At 41.3% G+C, this 25854-nt stretch overlaps 1 protein-coding gene across 1 annotated transcript in view; it reads right to left on the bottom strand.

Annotated features, from left to right (window-relative positions):
* Positions 1-845: 845 nt before the first annotated feature.
* Positions 846-25854, bottom strand: part of CD99 (CD99 molecule) — a 96564-nt gene continuing 71555 nt past the window's right edge. The window contains exons 2-8 of the mRNA XM_009889461.1: positions 8185-8220; positions 7789-7839; positions 5742-5783; positions 5556-5597; positions 4108-4179; positions 2106-2216; positions 846-919 (exon numbers count right to left, since the gene is read on the bottom strand). Of these exons, the coding sequence (XP_009887763.1) occupies positions 846-919; positions 2106-2216; positions 4108-4179; positions 5556-5597; positions 5742-5783; positions 7789-7839; positions 8185-8220 (428 nt within the window). The remainder of the gene's footprint in view (positions 920-2105; positions 2217-4107; positions 4180-5555; positions 5598-5741; positions 5784-7788; positions 7840-8184; positions 8221-25854) is intronic.

The following is a 25854-nucleotide window of genomic DNA, read 5'->3' as shown; positions in this document are numbered from 1 at the left end:
CGATAACACCCCAGGTTTGACTTTATCAGTTAAAATAAAGTATGTCACTTGATGCACTTGACACTGAGTTTGGCCAGTTTCTTGGCCAAAATTCTAGCATATCCTGACTCCAACTCATATGTTAATTGCCTTTGGTAGACGTCTTTGAACAATACTGCTTGCTTCACTAATGCATAGCTGAATTGAGGATATGTGCCTATCTCCATTTCTGACTTCAACAGCCAGTCATAAGAAAGAGAGTTTTATATATTTAACAGCTAAAAAGAAAAATGTTTATAAAGAGGGTCATGAGCCAGATGGAATCTTTTAGCAAACTGATGAAATACCTGAAAGAAATAAAGTATAAAGCTAATTCCTCCTTGCTTCCAGTGTAGTTTCATCTCTGCCCAAACACTATTAACATTTTTTAATATGCATTCTTGCGGAGTTCTATATAGGTTTACAATCAAAAAAGGTATCAGATTCCAGTCAGACACAACATATGCTAATAAAACACCTGTCAGCTAACTGCAGTTATGTACGACACTAAATGAGCAGGCTTGTGTTTTCATAATTGTCTTTTATAATACATTTGCAGAGGAAATTCAATTCTTTACTTTCTCTAAAGTCCTGTATTTCAAGGATTCCTCAAGGCAATAAACCAATCTGTTCAAAGAATAAAAAAATAGGGAAGAGTAGCCATGTTATCAGCACTGAAATCTTGATTCGGTTCTAAGTTCATTGTCATGGTAGTTAAATTTTTTTTTGTAAAAAAAAAACAAAACAGTGCAAGTAATTTTCTCCACTATGTTAGATGTCAATAAAGTGCATTTAATAGGATCCCCACCAAAACGTTGATCTTCCATCTAGATTCTTCTCTTACCAGGTGGCTCAGATTGTGCTCCCCGATGGCTTTCCATATTCACATTCTCTTCATCTGCTGGGAAACAATGATGTTTAGCATTCAAATTCTCTTGTCTTCGAAGTTGTTGATTGATAGAATCATAGAATTGTCTAGGTTGGAAGGGACCTTTAAGATCATCTAGTCCAACCATCAACCTAACACTGCCAACACCACCACTAAACCACGTCCCTCAGAACTACATCTACCCGTCTTTTAAATACCTTCAAGGATGGCAACTCCACCACTTCCCTGGGCAACCTGTTCCAATGCTTGACAACCCTTCCTGTGAACAAATTTTTCCTAGTATCCAATCCAAACCTCCCCTGTCATAACTTGAGGCCATTTCCTTTTGTCCTGTGGCTTGTTACTTGGGACATTGACCCCCACCTCTCTATACCCTCCTTTCAAGTAGTTGCAGAGAGTGATATGGTCTCCCCGCAGCCTCCTTCTCTCCAGACTAATAGAGGTAAATTTGAGAGAAGAAACAGCACTGAAGAAACTGGCCTACTGATAGTAGTTGCGTTTTCTTTGTGTGGCCCGCGTGTTAATTTTAATGCGCGAGGTGGATGTTACTCAGTTTCCAAACTTCTCAAATTACAGAACAGCAGTGCCTGGCTGGATTGATGCTCTATCACCTGCCTTCAACAACCAGTCAGAAAGACAAAAAAGGACAAAAACAAAGCTTCTGTCCCACCTATAACCCACAGTACTCCCCAAGTTCTCTGATCCAAGTTATGTCTTATTTAGGTGAAATGGAAGTCGATAGCAAGCAACAGACAACTGCAGAAGAATCATTTGGGAATCAACATCTGCGTAGTTGTCAGAAACCTAATATGTAGACAAGTATTTTGTGAAGACACAAACGCAAGATTTACAAAATTAGCAATGACAAGCTATTTTCCAGTGTGAAAAGTCTCTAATCTGCAACCTCCAGTCAATTTTCCTTAATGAAATGTTTCCTTACAGTCTCTCTTCTTACTCTTTAGCAGGAAGTGCTTTTATTTTAAGAAATGCAAAGCCTTAAGTCTGTCTGCTTCTGAAAGTCTAAAAATTTTGGGCAAGGCATTCTTCCGACACCCTGTCTTGGATTACGAGTAAGAGAACACAAATTCACTGTACTATTAAAACTACCTTATGTGTAAGATCAATTTCTAGCCCCCATATAAATAAACAAACACATCTCTCTAGACAGTAGAATACAAAACTAATTTAAAATTCTTACCGCTTTGTTTGAAACAGAGTTTCTTCTTCTGGTAAGCAATGAAACTAGATACTGCTCCAATTACAGTAGCAAACACAGCACTTACAATTCCAGCTATTGCTCCCTCAGAAACTGAAAAAAAAAAAAAGAAAGAGGTTTTTATACATTTTTCAGAATTGAAAGCAATGTCAAACTTGTATTGTCTCAAAGCAAACCCTGTGAACACTTCCAAAAACCAACAAACTGAAATTTACATGAAACTGTTGTAATCAACTCTTTGTCTTTGTGAATAATGAAAAGTTAATCCTCTAATTTTATAACCATTGATTTCTTAGCAATGTCTATTGTTAAACAACTTAAGCATGCCTGTTGTAAGTTCCACTAATTAAGAAAAGCTGCCCTTTCATAGCCAAATCTAAGTTGTATGCATGCAATCACAGTACCAGTGTCTTGAGACCCGAGCACTTTTGAATCATTTGCAACATAGAGATTTTAAAGAATCATGAAAGCAGTGCCTGAAAGTAAGAATTCTAGATTCCACAAAAGTTTTTAAGCTGAAACCCACTACCAGCAGTGACCACCCTAGCAGAATGTTAGCAATACAGAAAAAGCCAGAAAACAAGCTTCAGATATGCAGACACCATATAGACATAAATTTATGCATTTACCCTCAGCTGCTTCACCATTATTTGGACTTGGACCCTTTCGTTCTGTAAAAATTATTAAAAGGTTTAGATTTTACTTCTAAAGAACAGTCACATTCTAATTGACAACCTTTTTGTCAATTAATCACGCAAAACTACAAACGATCTATTATATCCACACAGTGCTAAGTTCTCTGGCACTCAAACTTTATTTTCAAAGCACAGCTCATGGTGATACCAACTTCAGCCTTGGGTGCTCAGCACTTCTACAAAATGAGTGCAGCACACCTGTTCAATCTGATTTAACGAACTTGCCAACCACCACCGAATACTCAGTGGAGAGGAACAGCATATAATTTCAGGGTAGCATTCAATTGTATTTCCATGGAACCAACTATCTTTTCCTAAAACCCTGGCCTCGTTTACTAAATATTTTTGCAATTCTCTTAGCAAATGAGACAGAGTTCTGTAAATACTATCCTTATTTGGCACTGTGCAACTTGCACCACTGAAGCAGGAACCTATGCACATGAGAACACCACACAAGTCTCAACAGATGCTTCTTGCCCCTGCCAAGTTTCAAGTTACTGCCCCAAAGGAACCTTGGAAGGTGAAAGCTTCCCAAAAAATGAGCATCAGTAATCTCTGCCTGGGACAACTCTCTGAAGTCAGTAACCAGCAGCACATCTCACCATCACATCCAGGTACTTAACATAACTGACCTGGATATGGTAAAAAGTAAATGGTAAAGTTGCACACAGGGATGACTAACCCCATCCTAATGATGACCATTACTGCAGCATGGTCCCAATAACCACTTCTGTACTGAGCTCTGTCATAACAATTAGACAGGCAGACTACTCAAAACAAGTTTGGGTTTTATACTGCTCAGAGTAGATATAACAACCATCACTTGGAAGTCTAATGATCAATTCATCCTGTGGGACCAAAGAATCTTTGAGAACACGCAGCAGACCCTCTTCTGGCCCACCCTTGGGCTTCCTAACCACAAGAACTAAAAGAAACTGAGAATATGTCACAGAAGATCTGAAAATAACACCTGGATGCCTTTAAGAACTATATTTGTGGTGAATTTTGAAATAAGCACCACGTTCACATCTCAGTTTTAAAACCCACCTTTCTTAGCATAACAGTGAAAATCATTGAAGATTCCTAGACCAGTTTTACCTCTTAATTATCTGGGGGGTTTTGGCAGAGACAGAACACATTGCTTTTGAATTTTAAGGTATGCTCTTAAGTTTCAGATACCGGAACCAAAGGTGTTACAAGTTAGACTGTGTTAACCAGCTTGTGAGCAAGCTTTTATCAAAAGCTCAGACAGCCATAGGATCAATATGAAGCACAACATACTATCTTACCATTGCTGCCACTACCATCGCCTCTTCCTTTTGGTAAACTGCCATCATACAGATCTGAATCATCGAGGTTGCCTATAAAAAAATAAAAATAATATTATCTTACCTATTTTAAGTTCAGTAAAAAGACACCTCAAGGCACATAATGATAGGGACGTTTTCTCTAGATTGTTCAGCTGAGTTCATGGTGGTTTTAGGCTCAGCGTCATAGTCACAACACGTTCATGTTTCAAAAGCCCTCCCACTCTCGTCTCTTCTGCTCGGCACCATACAGTTTGACAGCAGCACTGCTGCCTCTGGACTTCCTGAACAACTGAGCAAGCAAGAAGCCCTGTAAGCTAGTTAAGTGGAACAGCCCAAGTCTCACTATCCTGTTAATGCAGAGAAAGCACATGGACAGGAAAGGACCGTTTCTTTTCAAGGCTGCAGCTGTGAATGTTACTTCAGAGTTGTATTTCTAAGTCACAACCAATATTTTGTGCCTGTACAACACAGTAGCTAGAGGGACAAAAAAAAAGAAAAAGAAAAAAAGTCCCACATGCCACAGTCCAGTGGCTGCAGTATTTACTGGACAGCGGGAAAATCCAGATGTAATTCCCTCCTCTGATTTATTGTAGGACATTGAACCAGCCCCTCTCCATTTCCACTGGACCCTACCTCATGAATCTTTCATTTATGCAAAGCAAATTTGTTTCAAGCAGCAAAACTAAAAGCACTGCATTGGAGGATGTTTTAATTGTGTGCAAAAGCACTGTATTAAGGCACGCAAGACCAGAATTCAAGTATCTACTGCAAATGTGGCAGGAGAAGGAACAAGAACCAGGGCTTGCATTTCAGGTAAAGACTCTTTACCACCGTATTCCTGGATAACAGCATCATCACAGCTGCATCAACATTTGCTCCCAGTTAGGCAAAGACAGAGAAGACCTCCAAAGCACAACAGGCAGGGAAGGACATGTATTTTAAGCCCACCTTTCAAAACCAAAAGAATTGTATTTCTTAACTGACGCCTTTAAAACAAAAACTGAAAAAAATAACCTTTTGACTTTTGAGCTATATCTTTAACTTAGATGCTTTAAAAATACAGTTCACAGGTAGTTCCTACTGACTTCTTGGCACGACTAGCAGGGATTCAGTTTGTAAAGATGAAAGGAATCAATGCTCCACCATAGGCAGCCAAGAACAGCATTGCCCCGAGCACACACACTGTTCCATCCTTCTTCCTCCCCACACCATCCCACTTTTAAATGAAAGTGACTCAACAGGTCTGTTATGGAATTTCAAGGCTGCTGAAAAGCTTATTTGCAAGACAATTTTTCCTCAATCCTCAGTGTTCATCCAGTGCAACATCTGACATACATAGCAGCTAATTAATAAGAAGTAATTATTAGAAGTTTAACTGAGATAGTAAAACCATTTAATGATTCAGGAGTTTGTGCTAGAAGCCTTACCAGTGTCTTTAGGATTTGCAGGCGGACCTTGCTTGGGGTTATCTACACACAAAAGAGAAATTTAGGAAAAAAAAAAAAAAGTTAACATATCTAAAGCAGACTGCAATACAGTAACTTTGAAAGGGACTAGGTAAGATTAACAAACACGTTTCTCCTTTTCAGAAATTCCTGTTAGGTCAGTCTTACCAGTGTCTCTAGGATTTGCAGGCGGACCTGGCTTGGGGTCATCTGTAGACAAATAGAGTTACAATGAAGCGAGCAAAATTACTAGTGCAAAGAGACCAAAAAAGCAGCATATAGTGACCTTGAAAGACTATCTGACCTAAAAAATGGTATCAAATCTTCTCCATGTCATATTCCTTTCCTTTCATTAGCTAGTGCTGTATTTGTTTGGTTATTTTAGGTTAAACACTGTACTTTGATGCAATTAACAGTGTTTCTGCCACATTAGCCTGTATGTCAGACCCTTATTATAACTGAACATATATAGAAGAACTCACTAAGTGTTATGTAGCATTTCAGTTTGCACAGCTGATTTCAAACGCTGAACTTCTTCAAATTTTTATACCAGGTACAGATTATTTGGCTGTTCCCTCTTTTAAAATTACCAGATTTTACTCAATAATAAAGGTTGGTACCTCACTTTAAAAAGAAAAAAAAAAAAAGGCAAGATACACACAACAGAACTAGAAATATGGTCCCCACAATGACACTTCATTTATCTTGCCACAAAATAGAAGAATAAGAGATCTTCGTAGTTATCTCTGTACTGTTTGGTCACAGTCTTTGTTGCCCACATCAAATTAGCACATTGGCATTGTTTTTCTAAAACTGTGTTTTCACCAATAGCTGAACCGATCCAGTGGCCCATTTCTTCTGTATGCTACTTCACCTTGATGTTGCATGGTCTTGCCTCCCCCCAGCTCTAGCACAAGTCAGATCCTTGACTCCTTTGGCTCTCTGCATATTCAAAGTAAAGAGGCAGGCACCTCCAGAGCAGAGTTCTAAGACCCCAACTTAGGCTTGCTACCCTATGAAGGAATGTCTCTCTTCACTGATTCATTCAGCCAACTGTTTCTCAATTAGCCAACTCTGTTTTCAAAAATGTCAGCAGTTGGAAACAGACTGCTTTAAGAGAGACAAAACTTCAAAGGGCTAAATCAAACAGAGCAGCAAACAGTGCTACTGTCATACAACTGCACACCCCGTGTTAGGAAAGCTGTCGATACTGCAACAGATCTAGTGATGGTACTCAACAAGCTACTGTATGTTATCTGCCTAATCAGATGCACCTTTTACTGGCTGAGTGAAAACAATACTGCAATTTCTGCTGCTGCCTACACTGCAGAGCTGAAGTACATTAGAAAGAGTACCTTTCAAACAGATTAATGTTTCCTTGTGCTACTAAAATTACTTTCTGGAAAGGATGAAACTACTTCAGATTTAAAAACTACTTCCATAAGTAATAGTTTATGGAATTAGTGCCATCTAGTGAAGACACTGCAATGAAACGAGTAGGACTTGGCCAAGAAATGAGTGAAATACATACAGTTTTTGTGATCCCAGACCCTTAAAAATGAAGGTAAATAACATAACTAGACTGCAATTATTTTTATCTACAGTCTGTTACCTTAAATCAACTCAGTGATAGGTAACAAAGGATGGATAGACATTGCACCAAGTACCACCGAGCAGTATCCAGGAAAACGTGATGCTTACCAGGATGAAGAGCATGTTCTAAGCTGAAATCATCTACGAAGAAAGAAATGTTAAATATAATGCAAACACTGAACTAGTTTTAGCCTATTTTTTACACAAAACACACCTCATAATGTTTTCACCAAGAATACAATGGCATGTTCATTCAACAGCGGCCCACGGAAGAGCACCACAGTTACCAGGCATTATGGGCCAAACTACACGCTGCTTTGGTGACCATGGTACATACCAAGGGCCAGGTCAAGGTGAGTAAGCTCAAAACATTCAGACTGAAAGCCAACTGGAGGGATTGTCACAGGGTCTTTAAGCTTGTGAAATCACTAAGTAAATTTGTGAAAGCACTAGCAGAAGACCAAAATGCAGAAACCCTTTTGCTGCTAGGGAACTACTTTCTTCTATAGCAGTATCACAACTCTGTGTTGCCACTACATTCAAAAATTCAGGCTCTTAAGTTAGTATGTACAACTACACTTGATTTCACAGTAAAAGGCATTACAAGCCATTTAGATCTCACCCAAATCTGATGGTGGTGGCTTCCGAGACGGAAGAGGCTTCTTTGTAGTTACTGTCAGGGATGGTTAGAAAAAAAAGTTTAAATACTATTTAATACACCACTCAGAACATACAGGAAGGACAAATGTAAGCTTATGTCTATACGATGAAAAGCATAAGATCAAGTCTATACAGCAAGACATTTCCCCTTAAGAGGAATCCCTGAATGTTCCCAAAGACAAATTTTAGTTCTATGTGGTCAATATTTTGACATACCCATAGCTGAATTGTTCCCTGAGGTTTAAACAAACCGTATGTGGGGAAGGTGTCATGCTGGGTCATGCAGCGATACTGGGAAACAAGAGCAGCCACTATTCTCCCACCTACCTCCCAAAATTTGCAAGAGTGTAATAATTACCAAAAGCATCTTCTAAGTTGAAGTCATCAAAATTGCCTGTAAAAGATGAAAGCAACAGTAAGAACGTTGTTTTTTCTTACTCAAAACCAACACTTATTACAATCATAAACATGCCTCTGATCTATCTTGATTTATGTTTTCTGCTTCCTGCGTCAGACTAGAAGAATATTTTGAGTCAGGGCTGAAGACAGACATTTTTCTCTATCTCTCCAGACCACCATCCACACAACTCTTCAAAAAGACAAAATGAACAGCACTAAAAATTGTCTCTATAGAAAGGATCCAGAGGGCCAGAACATATATTCTTACAGTCAATATAATGCACTTAATCCTTTATTCTTGCCACTGCTATTGCATGCTTTCTTAGTGCCATCCACAGCATATTCTTTCCCAGCCTTCTTTCCACTGACCCACAAAATGAGCAGGAGCATAGCTCCAATTCACAAGAATTTACAAGATTCAAGTGTGAAGAAAAGCCTTGGAGCACAAAGGCCTGTATGAAAGCTATATGATCAAGTAATGGATTTAATACCTTGGCATTAAAAATTAATTTTCACGGGTTTATAGGGCTTATCTTTTCCCCTAGCAAACATTAACAATATGAAGATGGTTAAGTTATTAGCACAGATGATCTTGAGCAGTCTCTTCAACTTCCTAAAGGACAGCTAAATGCAGCTGTCACTACTATGGGCTCTCCGCTCCAGGTAGATTAAGCTTCATTTTCAGCCCTTAGGAAAGAACATTCTCTCTTGCTGTATTAGGTCAGTTGCTAGAGCTACTGCTGCTTACCCAGCCAACCACAAACACACTAACTCAATATATTCATGATACAAACTGGTTTCACAGCATGAATATAGTGCGATCTCAGCAGCAGAGGTTTGTAAGATAAATGGACAGCCAAAACAACTACTTGTAATATTTCTGATAGTTCATTATTCCGTTTCACCGAAGCATGGAAAAAGGCATGAAAGTAGACACCAGCTTTCAAGAAAAAGACATCCAAATAATGTTTCAGCCCCCAAGAAGCTGGAAAACTTTTTCTGTTTACTGAGTATCAAGCCAGCTACAGCAGAATGCAGTTCCAGCCAGAGCTACCTTAATTCAGAAGATACAGACGTAAAGCATTGATGTGCCTGCTTTTCCTCAAAGAACGTATCTACAGAAGAAGAATCAGAACTGGCTACTGCAAAGACTGAAGAGAGGAATAAAATAAATAAGAAAACCAAAACAAAACATAAAAAATCAAACCACAAGAAGAATGTTCCTTCTGCTTACATGACAGGCCAAGCTAAGACAAAAACAACTCAGGAGTCTAGTAACAGCAATGACAGATGCTCATATACTTGGTGACATCTTTCATCTCAACTGAGGTCAAAATTGAAATCTCTTTTGCTTCTCACATAACTGCACTAATAATGCCGTATTTTTTCCAAAGAAGAAATGAGACTAAGATACATTTTCAGTTTTTTAGTATGGAAGCGAGGAATGACAACTGGAGAAAAAAAAAAAAAAAAAAAGCTTGTAGTTTCCTGAAAACATCCTTCAAGCTAGTCTTCAGTTTGGCCAACTGAACTGCCAGAGCAGAAAATGAAATCTGAAGCCTAAGCAGTGATTTCCATACTGTAATATTTGAACTGAGCACCACCTTGCTCACAGCCAAGTAGGGATGTGGAACTGCCTGGTCAGTGACCAGCACCTTCATGGAAACAGAGGCAATTCATGGCTTTATTGCAGTGCAGGAGAAAAGTGCATTACCCCCTGGATAAAATTATTACATAGAGATCTTGAATAGAAAGCAAGAAGATACTTTACTTGGTGTTCTTCAATCCAGGTGGGGACTATAAGCTCTTTCAGATACTTAACTTGTGAAAAACTGTTACACAGAATGCAAAATATTTGCAGGCCGTTTATCTGAGGCCTACATCATCTTGCAAAACAATCTTAAAAACCTCAGTAGTAGGAGCAGTTGCCAAGACCCAAATCTCAGTCACCACTGAAGTTACCCCTTTGTTTAGACTACACCAGGAAACCTCCCTATTAACAGACAAAAAAGGTCAAAACACTCAATAGGAATTCAAACAGGTGCTTGCGTAATTGTTCCTCAAACTTGAATTTCGTTTGTTTGTTTTCTCAAGTACATACATCCCTCAGGCTACAGTCCTCCAGGGAGGAATGCCTGAGACAGACCTGATCAGATATTTTCTAGTCTAACTCTAAGAAGGCAGGCAGAAGGATCTGTTAAAGATGCATGCTCCTCAAAACACCCTACCAGAGTAGCAACTAGAGGATAGACCACCACCATCTGTTAACACCATCTGTCACAAGGTTAAAGATACATCACTAAGTCAATGAACGTTACATTGGTGGGTATATTTCAAGAGCACTATTTCTTTTTACAAGGAGCAGCAGAGGGAAAAACAAGCACGTATACTCAACATTATGCTTTGTTGCAGCTGAAGTTTTACCTAGAGCGGAAAAGAGGCTATTTGAAAAGTCTCCCACTGCCACCACGTAACCTAGTTCGAGAACTCTGAACAGTTCCAGCTGCAAACAAATTTGAGACGTAACAAAAGAAAAAAAAAAAGTCCTTCTATATTGACTGGAATGGTTCAATATTCTGCAACCACAAGTCTATTTTTGAAGCATGCAGCAAGATCAAACACTCTTCAAACACTTTATCTCAATAATGGTAGCAGAAAATGTGAGAACCTAGCTCATGAAACTCATTACAATAATCTGAAGTGCCGGCAGTCTGCTTCCCGAACAAGGACTGGATGTTCCTCCACTGTTCACTACAAACCTTCATACGTCTTTAAAGCACTTGCTTTTACAACTGTACTCGCTCAGCTTTTAGTATGGGTGGATCCAACTAAACTAGAAGTTCAATTACTTAGCCTGAAAGGAGAGAGGCTCAGTACCAGGGATTCAACTAGCAAGAAACAATCAGGACAACAGTGACAAAGCTACAGAACCAGAATAAAGGTATTATCAGGATCCAAGAAGAAAGAGTCAGCAAGAATACGCTGCACTCCCTACAGGTTTAAGGAGCACCCAGAGTAACCAAGCCTATGAGCACTTGCTTCATCTAAGCAAAGATAATTGCAAATAAAGCAGATACTATGTTGCACATAAAGCATAATACAGCAGGTATTACTAGCTCCTAGGGGCTAGTTCAAGAAAAAAAAGTTCAAGAACATTTCAGAAGTGTCTACACTATTTTTCTTCCATGTCCGTAGCTCAAATACCAGGATCTCAAGAGACAGATCTTCAGCAGGCTGTCCCCAGTAACCTGCATAGTTTGTGTGAGATGGGGAAACCCAGCAGGTAAAACAAAAGTGCAAACATAAGCTTTTGAAAAGCCAATGAACTAGAGGGTATTCAAGAGAGGCAAGTAACTAAGCAAACAGTAGTTCTTTGCAAAGACCCATCACCACTCTCAGACACTTACTGCTACGGTATTAGATTAGTCGTATTTACATTCCAGTGCAGAAGCCAACACGAGCTTTGGAAAGTTCCTCCATTAGTCACGTGTATGGCGACGCACCAAGAAAAGATATTTGTGATGAATCACCACAAACATAACTTTCTGACTTGAGCAACAGACTGCTTGAATTTTGTTCTTCTAAAAATGCCTGTGCTCTCCTCCTTTCTTCCCTCCTTCCTTTCCCAGTGCCCTGCGCACCACAGGGTGCCGCAGAGCTTGCATGCTGCAGCTGATCTTCCAATTGCAGCTCTACGGACCAGGTGGCCATGGTCAGCTTTTCCCTGTTGCACCACTGGATGTTACCTGCCACTCCATCAGTGGCTGACTAATTTACAATCACAGAATCATAGAACATCTTGAGTTCGAACAGACCCATAAGGATCATTAAGTCCAACTCCCTGTGTCTCACAGGACTGCCTAAAACTAAACCACATGACTAAGAGCGTCATCCAGATGCTACTTGAACTTGACAGGCCTGGTGCTGTGACCACTGCCCTAGGGACCCTGTTCCAGTGACCAACCACCCTCTCAGTGAAGAGCCTTTTCCTAATGTCCAATCTGAACTTCCCATGACTCAGCTTCATTCCATTTCCTTGGGTCCTATCACTGGTCACCAGAGAGAGGGGATCAGCACCTCCTCCTTTGCTAGCCCCCTTGAGGAAGTTGTAGGCCATGATGAGGTCACCCCTCAGCCTTCTCTTCTCCAAGCTGAACAAACCAAGTGACTTCAGCTGCTCCTCATAAGTCTTGCCCTCGAGGCCTTTCACCATCTTGGTCACTCTCCTCTAGATGCACTCTAGTAGTTTTGTAGAATCGTTTAGGTTGGAAAAGACCCTTAAGATCATTGAGTCCAACCATTTGATGTCCTTCTTATACTGAGATGCCCCAAAATGCATGCGGTAATCAAGGTGGGGCTGCACCAGTGCAGCGTAGCATGCAACAATCGCCTCCCTCAACTGGCTAGTTATCATGTGCTTCATGCACCCCAGGACATGGTTGGCCTTTTTGGCCACCAGGGCACACCGTTCAACTTGCTGTCAACCCAAACCCCCAGGTCTCTTTCCATGGGAGGCTGCTCTCCAGCCTCTAGTCCCCTGTTTGAATGTATAACCATAATTATCCCATCCCAGGTGCAGAATCCTGCCCTTGCTCTTGTTAAATTTCATACGGTTGGCAATTGCCCAAATTGGGTCTGTCCTGCTGCCTAGCTGCTCATTTTCAAGAAATCTGCAAAAATCTCAAGCTCAAGGAGGCCTCTCATCTCTGTAGAGTTTACATGAGGTTTGGCAGCCCCCTCGAGGGATGAGGATGCTGTTAGCCACAGGGGCGTAAACTCTTGGGCAACCAGGCAACAAGCAGCTTCTCCAACTTCAAGCGGGGAAACTGGATTTTATACTCCCATGTCTTGTACTCCTTCCCCTTGGGAGAAGTGAAAACAGTAGGAGCAGAAATATTCAACACCTAACCATAACAGAAGCTACAGAAAATACAGGAAGGCCAATCCATTGAAACTTGTTCATGAAACACTTTAAATAACACAGCAAAGCCACCACATCCCTTACAATTGCTTTTTAAGCTTACCAGCACTTGATTTTAATCCAGGTTTTGCCCCACCAGCATTAGTTATCTACAATAAAAGACTTCTACTGCTCAGCTAACATTCTGACAGTTATTTTCCAACAAGTCCAAGAGGAGCAATTTAATCACAAAAGACCTGAGAGAAAGGTGACTTGGTTCTCCATATGTTGCTGTAAGAACTTCCTTTCTAAAGTTTTAAATGGAGAACCTGGACCATGAAAACCACTTGCTGTGGGTTGAGGAACGTACTTAAAACTGTACTTCTCCTCCCAGCCAGGGCAGAGGTTTTCAGGCAAGATTCCTCTGCGTCAGGCAATGCACATGGGATGTTTACTCCCGCTGCCAAGCAGCAGTTTATAATTAGCCCTGCCTGGAGTCTCATGAAATTAAATCCCACACAGTTGGTTTCAAACCCTGTTCCTCCTATAAGCACTCACCTATCGATGCTGCTTTTAAAGTTTAGTTTCTCTGCAGAGCAAGAGAAAACAAAAGATTTTTCATAAAGTTCTGTTCAGAAGAATGAAACCCCTTCCTACCTAAAATAAATATGGCCCAAACACAAATAACAACCGTAAATCAGCCAAAAAAACAAAGATAATTTTTTACATCTGGGGAGTGTCTGCTTTCTGCACATCTGGAGCATTCACTGATGTATCTGATGGGAATGAAGTCAGCGAAGCCTCCGCTGCAACCAATAAAAAGATTTATTTCCTCTTCAAAAAGATGCGTAAGACTACCCTAATAACTATCATATTTATTTTTTACAGTGATCCAAATGCTACTTCCCTGAAAAGTTACTTTATTTGCACCAATCTTGAAAATACAGTACAGAAAGAGTTAAGCAATTATGTGGCCTAATCTTTTTCTGACCGATTGCTAGAAAACAATTTTATACTAATATGTGATTTATTTTAATATTTGAATTACTAAGGATTCCTTCCACCCAAAAATGTCAATTTAATATTTCAAATAAACAGGTGAAAAAAAGCCTACAAGGTCACATTTTGACTCAAAACTATTTATTTAAACACCTGTAGCCATATGGGTTTTTTTTAACAGAACATGGTAAAACAAGCCACTTCCTAGAGAAGAAAAATCCACATTCTGAAGCACAGTTTAAGGAATTCTGCTTGTCTAAATGTTTCCCATGCACTGGGCAACTTTTGTTCCTTTGAGCGGTAAAAAGCAGAAAATGGGGATCTAAACATTAGCTGTAAGCAGAATTTTCCGGGGAGGATTTGATGTAGGAATAAGAGGACAGAATGAATAGCTCTAAATCAGCAGAAAGCATACAGAAGAACCAGGTCAACCATGAAGCTAGAGAATTACCATGATGGCAACAGTCCTGTCAAATGCGGAGCTGCTTATCCAGAAACAAGAAGGGATAAATGAGAACTAAGTAATCGTTACGAAAGGTCTGAGAACTCCTTTAAGTCCCTTCAATCAAGTAGTGAAGATAAAAGCAAGTATTTGGCATCTTATTCACAACCTGCCCAGTGCAAGTTGTATACCACAGCCCGGTTGTTTTCTTACAGTTCATAATCCTGCATGTCTATAACCAATGTGACCACCTTCCCTCCAAGTAATGGTTTGGACCCGTGGTGATTCTCTTCTGGTTACAACCCTCACTGGCAAACCAACATCAAATGGCAGAGCCACCCATCCCAGATCTCTTCCTTAAGCTTAAAAGAGCTTCCAAAGCACTGTCATTAATAGCAGCTTGGAAAGAGCTGAAGTATTTTTCTGTGCTTTGAGGAAAGTTGTTCTTTGCAGAGCATACCTTCCCCACATATTCAAAATACTCAAAACCTGTCTGACCACGGTGCTGGGCAGCCAGCAATGGCTGACCCTGCTGGAGCAGGGGGTGGGACTGGAAGGTCTCCAGAGGTGTCCTCCAGGCTCAGCACCCTGTGGTTCTGTCACTTGGGACAGTTCGTCACTGGACTAAATTCCATGTGCTACAAAACTCATAACTGCAGATAAAATAAATCACTCAGTCCCTCTGCAATTCTGTTAGCAGATGTGAACTGAAATACATTGCTCTGTTTCATGAAGTTTGTAAGCAGAAACCTAAGCTACATTAATAAAGGCTGTTAGAATAACATCTGGGTGACAGAAGCACAGCCCTTGCATCGATAAATGCCAAGCTTAGGGCACTTGGATAGGAGGTAGGAAGAAAGGAAAAGGGTTTTGCAAAAAGGGTGGGCAAATTTTTGAAAATGGGGTGCTTTAGTAATGCTGCTGAATACAGATGGCAACAAATAAAAAGATATTGGAGATATTGATTTGATTTTTGCTCATTTCTTCTTACCTGTAACTTCAGGAGGGCCTGACCACACCTCAAGACTTCAAATGCCATATACTATGCTTATTGCTATTTCACCTAAGTACTTGACCTTACCAAGCATAAATGTATTACTAAAATTAATGTTTTAACAAAGTATTTTCTAAAAAGCAAATGCTAAGCTTCCTCTCATGTAAATTCAGGGACTAAGGCAAAAATATGACTGGCAGACAGCAGCATAGTCTTGTCTGCATTCAAGTGCAGGGTACCCTTGATGAAGGCTACAGGTGTTTGATTAAATATTGCCTAGCCTTGCATTATTTAAAGCCTGCATGTTTGTACTTGTACCTGCAAGTGCTAGGTACACTGAAATTTTCAAACTTCTAGGTAACTGCTTGAGTTCTTGGTACTCTTCCTCACAGTAGCCCTAAACCACAGAGGTGTCACTCAGTGCACTAAGCATGGAGTGATGTTGGCAATGCCAGTCCCCAACTGCGCAGTGTCACACCACACCAGGGGTCACCGCTGCCACTGCTTTCTCTTGCTTCAACACAGCACCTACGGAAGCCAGCCCTGCCCTTCTGTTCCTGGGGCAGGCAAGTAGAATCCCCTGCCCCTCTTCCCAAGTCTCAGGCGCCGGCACAATCACTGTTCCCCCAGGGAGGCTCATGGAGCAGGCACAATGCGCTGAGATACCTCTGTTCTCCATCATTGTCTCTTCAGAAACCTGTGCCAGGGCTGGACTGGGAGCTCTGAAGCAGTCTTAGGAAAACCCTGTTCTCAAATCTCACCAAGATCAAGAAGGCAGTGTGCACCTACTTCACATTCAGCCACTTTTTAAATTCTGTCTTGGCATAAGAAATGTCAGTAGTTAATTTTTTATAAGCCTAAGAAACCAAAATCCTTTAAGTACATGTTGCTCACAGTCTAAAGCTTCAAAGTTTAAGCTGCTTGATAGACAGGACTTCAAGCTTTCACAAAGCTGACAAGCCTTGCAGCGACTACTCACATAGCCTAAATTTCCATAACCAGGTGCATTCTTAATACAAGGCTCGCATTTACTCTTGTTACAAAAGTTCCCTTCTCTAACTATTATATCAATCAGTCTTTATAGTATGAAAGTGTATTAACTTTGTTAATATGTATTAGTTCACATTATACAGTGCAATGCAGAGAGGTAGTGGAATTTTACTGGCGACTTTGCTATTGTTCATGCTTAAGTAAAAGAAACCAAAGGACAGCTCAACCCTGTAAATAAGCACTTCTGGCAAGCTTAGAGCTGTCCGTGAAAGATAAAAGATACCCCTGGACAGCCAAGATAATGCCAGCATCCTAGCCCCACCAACACCTCTTTGAAACCCTCCCAGTGTTGGCTGGCATCATAGAAAAGTAACTATAGCAAGACTGACTCCGGGGATGTCTGCATCAATAGACAAGCAGTCAGAATGCTGCAGAAATATAGCTGCTTTGCAAAGTTTTACAATGAATAGTGATCGGTACTACGAGTGTTAGTAATTCATCAAATCAAGTTGTACCTGAACATTTGAAGGACATAAGAACCCTGTGTAAAACCCCATTTGGGGTGCCCCAATTTGGCTGGGACACCTCATGCACATGAATAAATATTTACCCTTGTAATTCTATATTTTGGTCCTAGCCTCTCGCTAGCAAACATTTAGCAATAGCAATAGCTTCAGTAGATCTTGGAAAGAACCTTTCCACAGTTGATCACCATCTGTGAAACCTCTTGCTCTGTGGCACGTACTTCAAAACAGTGGGCATATCCCAAGCAGTCAAAACTATACTTCGAAAACTGTGGAGCAATATACACACCGATGGCACTAAGATGGACACCAGAGGAGACGGTGGGGCTGGGAAGGGGCGCACATTCAAGGCCCCTTGAAAGCTCAGCCTTCTCACTTTCATGAACAGATTCATGAACGTTAAGCCTCACTGGTATAACCACACAAATCGCAGCCAGCACCAAGAATTATCAGTTAAATACACTGGAAAGACTACAATGGCAGTTAATCAAAAGATTACCCTCAACTTTAAGAAACTGATTTTATCCAAGCAGGTTGCAAACTCTTCAATATTTTATAATTCAATAAAATCATTGGTTCTCCTGAAAGTAACTACAACTGACATCACGTGATCTGACGCTATTTCATCCCCAGAAGTTTATCTATACTTCTATTCAGATAGTAACATTCTCCTCTCTTTGCACTGGAAACCTCTATATGCATTTGTACAGTTCAATTCCCTACCCAGCCTTGTGCAGAGAAAGGGAGAAGTGTTTTCAGGGCAATTGTGTGGTCTCTTGAGCCATGACTTCAACAGTTGCATGCTTTTTCTGCTCATCCCAATTCAGTAAAACGCTTTACACAGCAATAAAGTGTGTAAGATGACAGATTGGAGGCTTCCCTCCCCACCAAAGTGGTCAGGAAACACCAACAATTTATTTTGTCTGCATCCTCATTTGCTCATTCTCTGCACCTCTGGTAGCCTCTTGGATTGGGGCAGGGAGGGATGGAAGGAAGAGCAGTCCCAGAGGGGGCTTAGAGGAAAAAGGAAGAGCAGCAGTGAGGCTCAGCTGCAGGAAAGTTAGAGACGTCTGCACTAGATGAAAGATGGTAAAATTTTAGCAGAAGGAAGTATCAAGAAACCAAAATTTGTGATCTGGCAGCCAGTGAAGTAAAAGCTCCAAAAATTCAACACAGTGGTAAATAATCCTCACTCTGATCAAGGAAAAAGAATTTAAATGATAAGTTATGATGAACAAGTAAACAGAACTTGGCCTTCCTTTTAGAAATTCCCTCCTGTCCTGGTTCCGGCAGGGATGGGGTTAATCTCCCCAGGAGCCGGCAGGGGGCAGGTATTCCATACCACATGACCCATGCCCGGGCTATAAGAGGCGCTAGCCGGGGCGAGGAGAGGAGTCGCCACTCGGGGGTGGGCTGCGGCGGTGCGGGTCCGGTCGGTGCGCTTCGCGGCGGTACTGTAATCGCGTTTTCGTCTTTTCCTTTTGCTGTTCTGTTAAATTGCACTCTTTTAACCCACGAGTTTGGCCCTGTCGTTTTCTTTTTCTACGACTGTGGGAATTGTGCGAGCGGCTGCGGGGTTCTTTGTTGCTGGCTGAGGCCAAACCACGACACCTCCTTAAAACAAAATTCACTTGAAATACACACTTTCAGTGTGCACAGAACTAAGTAAAGAATACCCTGATTTTTACAGCAGTACACTGAAATGGTGGCTCGTGGTAAGCAGGACTGGGTTCTGTCTGCCGGTACTTGTAAACTGACAATTTCATTTCACAGCCTGTTTCTTTTAACTTCCTCACCAGAAGTCTTACCAGTTCAAAACAATTTGTATACTAATAGCAAAATTCAAACAAAATCTGTAATGTAGTCAGACACATTAACTGAACAGTAAAATTGATTTTGCTTTTCTAGACTCTTTTTCATCATGGCTTGTTCAGCTATGGCGAAAAAGATTCTTCAGTCTTTTCAATCTGCACACTTAAAAATAGCTAACACAGCTTTTGCTGAAAGAAAGAAGAGGGAGACTTTGGGTTTTACAATGAGGGTTTCCTGTGAGGAAGGCGGGGGTAGAGGAAACCAGACCCAGTACAGTGGTTTGCAATGATTCAACTTGTATTTTAATCCATTGCTCTGAGACTGAATCGGGCACTAGTGAACTCATTTTATAACAAAACCTATTGCTCCGCTTAAGCTTCCAACATTGGCATGTTTAAGCAGCACCAATGACACTTTTCTCCCTGCAAGTATTTACTATTATGGGATTAACTTGAGACGGAGTTGCATTAAGTGACAATTCAGTGAGCCAGGATTTCGTAGCTTGTGCTCCACTGCACCAAACCAGCATTGGTTTGGAAACATGCAGCCGTCCAGCTGTTTGGAAACATTTAGCCACAGGATGTGCGATGTGACAGCAGCCTGCATCTCTGGGTGATGGGGAACACTGCAGGAGAAGGCTGATTTTTTTTTCTGCTTCAACTAACTTCGTATTGTGTATGCAAAACTACTAGCTAAAAAAACATTCTTGAAGGGCAGCCAGAGATGCTGCATGTACCCATGTCAATGTGACTAGTATTAGATGCCCAAACCAAACAGATAAAAAACTAAATAGATTAGTTACAATCCAACTAAGTGGCAGCCACAGATATATGACAAGTCAGAAATATGGCATAGGTTTTGTCAGATGAAGGTTTACTTTTTGTTTCTCATTTAAAAAAAAGGTTGGGTTTCTGTGGTGGGTTTTGGGGTTTTGTTTTTTGGCTTTTTTTTCTTCTCGTCCTTCATTATTGATACTTGAGGAACAAGATAAATCTTCCTTTTTGTACAAAGGCTATGTTCTTAGTAGTTCTGATGTGTTCATGTACACAGCAAAACACCTGGAACATGTTCACAGTGAAACCATAAGCATTTCTAGTTAAAGTGCATCTTGTGAAAGTACTGCTACTCTGCTATAGTTAGACAAAAACCTGTATCAAGAATGCCCCATGTCCACCCTAAGAAATAGTTTCACCATCTCCAGTCTGATTCTGTACCACCTTCTGACACAAATTGGATTTTATATTCCAGTGTTATCACTTGCAGCCAGCCAGTACACATGCCAGACTTTAGTTTGCACTGTAAGTTGACTCATTTTGTAGAATACCACAGGAAAGTAATAGAAACAGATGGAAAAATTGTCCTCAGGTAAGAAACGCAAGCTGAAGGAAGCCATGCCTGGGTATAGGACTGTCAGTGGAGACAGTGACAAAGATGCAATGGGAACACCCAAGGGAAAGTAACAGAAGAAGCAGTGGGCGAGGAACAGGAAGGAGGAGACAGAGTTGGAGAGGTCTGGATTGCAGAGAAGTTGTCAGCTCGCTACAGGCACAAGCTTCAGAATCACAGCTCTTGCCTGAAGTTTGGGGGGAAAAAGGTCCACATCTCTGCCTAGTTAGCACAATAAAGAACTGACCTTTACAGAAGGCCAAAATAGCAGAAAGAAAAGCTGGAAGCTTTTGTGAGAAGGAGAGGGATGTCATAAATCAGATTGCAAACTTGCCGCCTAAGACAAGCAGGGACAGCTCAGGTCTGAAGAACTGATGTCTGTATAACCATTTGCAACATTAGGGGAGGAAAAGAGCAGGGAATAGTTGAAGTAACTACTGAACTTGCGATTTGATCGCAAGACGCCTGGCATCCAGGATGTACTGAGAAACACAGAGGCAGGCAGAGATTCCTAGTGTCAAAGAGGGAGAATACAGACAGGCATGGATAGCTGGAGGTGAGGGAAGAAACAGTAGATTGAAAGAGAAAGATAGAAATATAGAATATAGCCTTACCCAAAAGCTTTCCACATAGGCTTCCCCAAACCCTTCCCCCAAAACCTTATCCTGAAATGTCTTGTTTCTAAATTTAACAAGGACTTGTGCAACTCCAGAGCTGCCTGTTTTGTCCAACAATAGCATCAGCTCTAATAAAAAATCTGCCCTACCCGAAACATTTGCCTCATTTATTTTTAATTCACTGCATCATGTTACTAGTACTATTACCACTAGCCCCTTCCCTCTTCGCACAGGGTCAGTATTTTCCTCCACATCACAGAGAACAAACAAGTGGTGGTAAAATACAAGTCTAAACACTGTAACTCCATTTTTTGTCCAGATAGAAAAAGCTTTGAGTGTAGTATTATTGTGACGGTTATAAAAACAGTAATACTACTAATATTGCAAAGTACAACCAGACTTGCAGAATTGGCCATCCTGGAAATATCAGAGTTTAACAAATTTTTCACTTTATTTTTCCCCCAGAATATTGGACTTCTTCACAAACAGAGAAGATGCAAGCAACGTTTTTCTGTGGCTAAGCAACAAAGCACACAGACAGTTTTATAATTAAAATCCATTTTTTGTCAATGAAATCAATAGGTGTTTAATCAAAAAGAACTTGTATTTCATGGAAAGATTAATTTGTATACCAAGTCATAACATTTACCTGATGAAAGAACAACAGCTATCCTAAAAACAAAGTTTGATTTTACACAACTCTTTGTTTCAAAGTGAAATGAGATTTGTGAATACTTTACACACATCAAGAAATTAATACTATTTCTTGTGAAAAATTTTGAAGAAAACAGAGATCCAACAGGAGTTTTACAGGACTCAAGCTATGAGGAAAGTAAAGCAGAATTAACATTTGCAGTTAATTAACAGTTGCCTCAGTCAAGGGGTTCTCCTTTTACAAATACAGTTAAAGATGCCATTTCTTAGATGTTTCTAGTATGTGGACTCTTCACAGGTAACTGAAATCTGTATAAAGGAAACCACCTGCATTTGTTATATAGGCAATGATGTTGTGTGATGAGACCTGACTTAAAATGTAAATGTTTTAAAATTACCTTTTTCCCCAAACTTGTTAGAATGATTCCTGCATTTGACGTGCTAATTATGTATTTTAGAAGGAACTGTTCTATATTTTGAAAAAAACTATTGTAAACAGGCCTTACGCCACAAAAAAAAATAAGTTCTTGGACTGTCACAGGAATTTGCCTTATGACTTTTTGGAATTCTTTGTAGAAAATCTTCTGGGTCCTGTTCTTCTGGGATCCCCCGTCACATCAAATGCAGAGACTAAACCAGTTTAAAAGGAGTTTGTGATGAGTATCACTGCAGTAATTTTTATTTTCAACAGGTGAAAAATGTGTTCTCCTGCAGGAAGCAGGGAAATCTTTCCCAGACTATTTGCAAGCATATAAGAAAGCACGACTTTTTTTTTTATTATTAATGAAAAAGCAAACTAAAACTAGTTTTTATGATACCAAGCAACGTTCCAAACACTAGCTTTTGCAGTATTGGTCCGAAGTCTGCAGAAAAGCCGACCCTGCACAGTTGCTGCCACTCTGTGCTTTTGAAAGATGGCACAGAGACCTCCTGCGGCAGCCGGTAAGATACAGACAGACGGGCAAAGGGCAAGACACACAAGTGGAACACTGTTTCTCTGTATTTAGAGCAACCTGCAGGGTCTAGGTAGCAGAGGCTGATAACATGGTGGGACCCCTGTTGACCAAGGTGACCTACTATGTACCATGCTGGAGTAGGCATGCCGTAGGATTAACACCAAGGCCAGAGATAATACCAAGACTCTGTCGGTATGGTAAATCTTGGGGAAAAATGCCCAGAAAAAATGGGAATTCTGCATGCCCCTGTCATAGATGTTGGACTTATGGATGCTCCTGAACAGAAAAAGAGGGTAAGACCAAGTAGAATGGAAGGCCCTTCAGAGATGCAGCACTGCCAGCTAAGGAGTTGTGAGCACAGGGCAGCATCAGAGTTTGGTTCAACCATTGCCTTCTCCTGCTCCAGCCTCTGGACCACATACTGTTCTGACAGCCCATCTGAATTCACTGCACTGGACGGACACCTGCTGCTGGCCTGTCAGCATGTGCAGATAACCAAATGTACTGGGTTGTCTGGTAAGGTGGCCAGGCAACACTTGACCCCATTACATTGTGCCCTAACGGACACTGGTGCTCAAAGCACCTTATTGCCCTTGTGTAATTTATAATGATCAATGAGTAGTTATTCACAGAGTAAGTGCAGAGGACACATGCCTACTGGTAGCAGAAGGGAGCCATAGTTTGAATAGACAAGATTGGTAGCCCCTACCATCACCCCTACTGCCCCTGCTCTCCTTGAGCTTGACTTTCTTGACCACTGTAGATGGACAGATGAGAGAGGAAGGCACTGAGGTTTTGGTACAGGCAGTGTGCTTTGTACAGGAGGGAATCAGCTACAGGAGTCTTATTGACTCCAGCAATGTTGCACGCACTCAGACAGACCCAGTTGTGCTTCCCTTAGCAATGCAAATAATTTGCTGAAAGAAGTACTGAACTGATTAAGGTGCTGCTGGTGAGATTTAATAAAGTGGTTAGTAACGATCCCTGGAAAAACAAGGGGAGAAGGGCTCTCAAACACATTAACCTTACAACATTCCTGTTTGTCCTGAAGCATACTAGAGAATGGCAGTTAAGAACAGAAGTCAGAGCTCTGAATGACATAGCTGCTGCATTAGCCACTGTAGTTCCAGGCATGCTGCAGCACTTGCATGAGCCAGAAGCCAAGTGATGTACCTAGTATGTTCCAACTGATTTGCAAATGCTTTCTTTTCAATCCCTTTGGCTGAAGAAGTAAGACACCAATTGCTTTCACCTGGAATGGTGCGCAATACATCTGGAACTGGCTGTTGCAAGGGGTGGAAACACAGCCCTACTATCTGCCATGGTTTCATCCACAAAACTTTAAAGCAGAGAATTTTTCCACTGCATTGATGATGTATTGATTAGAGGTAATCTTTATCTTTCCCAACTTGAACGGATTAGTTGGTGGCCAGCAAATCATCAATATAAGGAAGACTGAACTCCTCTGGCTATAAAATGCCTCAGCATATGTTGAGTTTTATACTGAAAATAACCAATGGAGTTTGTTTACTGATGGATCCTATGATATCACAGCAGGAAATGAGGCTCCAAGCAGCTTGGAGTCCCTCCACAGGGGAGACTGCCACCTGCAAAGGGATGAGAGGCTGCCATCAGTTTGCAGAAGTAATGGCTTTTGGAGTCGCCTTGGAACATGCTCAGGAGCATCACTGGCACCGAGTATACATATACACAGACTTCTCAGTGATGACTAATGTGGTCCAGAAATGACTCAAAGATTGGAATTGTGATAACCAGCAGCAGTGAGGAAAATCACAGTCAGCAGCAGAAGAACGGAAAGTAATACAACAGCTACTTGGAGAAACATCTACTTGAATACACAGTGTTAATGTGCATATCTGAAATTCAAACGCAATTTGAGAAACATAATAACCAGGCTGACCAGTTAGCTCAACTTGCCAGCATAGATTTAGGGTGTGAGCACAAAGGAGAGCTATTTTTAGCCAGGTAGGTCCACCAAACTGCTGCTCATGTACTGGGGCAGAGAATGCAGCTTAGACTTGTCTCAGGAAGCCATAGTGCAACCAACTAGGAAGTAAGATCTGTGGAATAAGATGACATGCATGGAAAGTACGAATGATGAACCAGTACATGCGATTGGAGAAAGGGAAGTCTGAAGAAGCCTGGCAAGTAGATCAGCCCCCTTCTCTTCAGCAACACCAGCAGGCGCTGTGTCCTCACAGCAGCAAAGCTAGAAATGGTTGCTAGAAGCTTTTCTACTTGGAAAGAAAAGGTAGGCAGCACCCTAGATGCAACAAATGTACATATTTGTTGGCATGATGGAATGCAGCCTTGGCTAGATTCAGATAGCAGTAGTCGTTTCAAGACCACAGCTGTCCAAGAATGAGGGGAAGATTGTGCAGCAGAGTGGGTGTATCATATTGCCCCTAATCTTCAGGCATCTGGAAAGGTGGAATGATACAATGGCTTACTTGAAACTGCACTGCAGGGAAAGGGAGTCTCACCTCTATGAAGCTGGGGCCGGAGGGGAGGAGCTGGTTAACATAAAAGTAGGAACCCATCATAACAACTCTGCAGAAAACCATATACTCCAATTGCAGCTCAGTGACAAAGTACCAGCCAACCCTGGAGACACCAGAATTGAGACACAAGTTTGTGTCTATCCTCCTTCAGCAACTGAAATCCCTAAGGAAGGAGTCCTTATCGCTTGAGGATCAGGAATCACCTATAAGGTGGCCCTTGAAAAAGTGATAATGAAATTAAATATGTGCTGTTACATATGATAAATAATCTTATTTTACTTCATAAACTATGCTGTGTGTTTTGGAGACACAAGACCCATGTCTTTGCAGACAACACGTATGCCCAAACAGTTCTTGTGTACACGTTGCTCAAGAATGTACAGGGTATGAACTGGACAGGGTTTCAGCAGCAGAGGGCTGTAGGCTGCCCTGTCTGGGAAGAGGCCATGAACTGCCCCATGCCGCTTACAGTGATGTCATGTTGGCCCTGACACTGATGGTGTGCACCAAACCCTCAACTGATCAGAGGAGCACAGAGTATTCCTGCTTGAACACACCAAAGAAGCAGCATCAGACAGCAGGGACAGGAGACACATGAGGAGACGGTCTGTGAGGCTGACAGAGGGAAAGACTGCAGAGGGGACACGTGGCTGGAGATGTGCTCTGGGCAGAAGTTCCATACCAAGAGGGTACGTCCTTGAGGGACTGCAGCTATGACCCATCCACATCAGGGCAAGGACACCCCTGAGGGACTGCAGCTATGGGCCACCCACGCCAGGGTAGGGACAGCCCTGAGGGACCATAAGTGACCCTCACTGGCACAGGCACATTGA

This window comes from Charadrius vociferus, unplaced genomic scaffold (genome assembly GCF_000708025.1).
Source record: "Charadrius vociferus isolate BGI_N301 unplaced genomic scaffold, ASM70802v2 scaffold26, whole genome shotgun sequence".
NCBI lineage: Eukaryota > Metazoa > Chordata > Aves > Charadriiformes > Charadriidae > Charadrius > Charadrius vociferus.
Note: the sequence above shows the minus strand (reverse complement) of the source record. Positions and strands in the feature narration are given on the sequence as shown.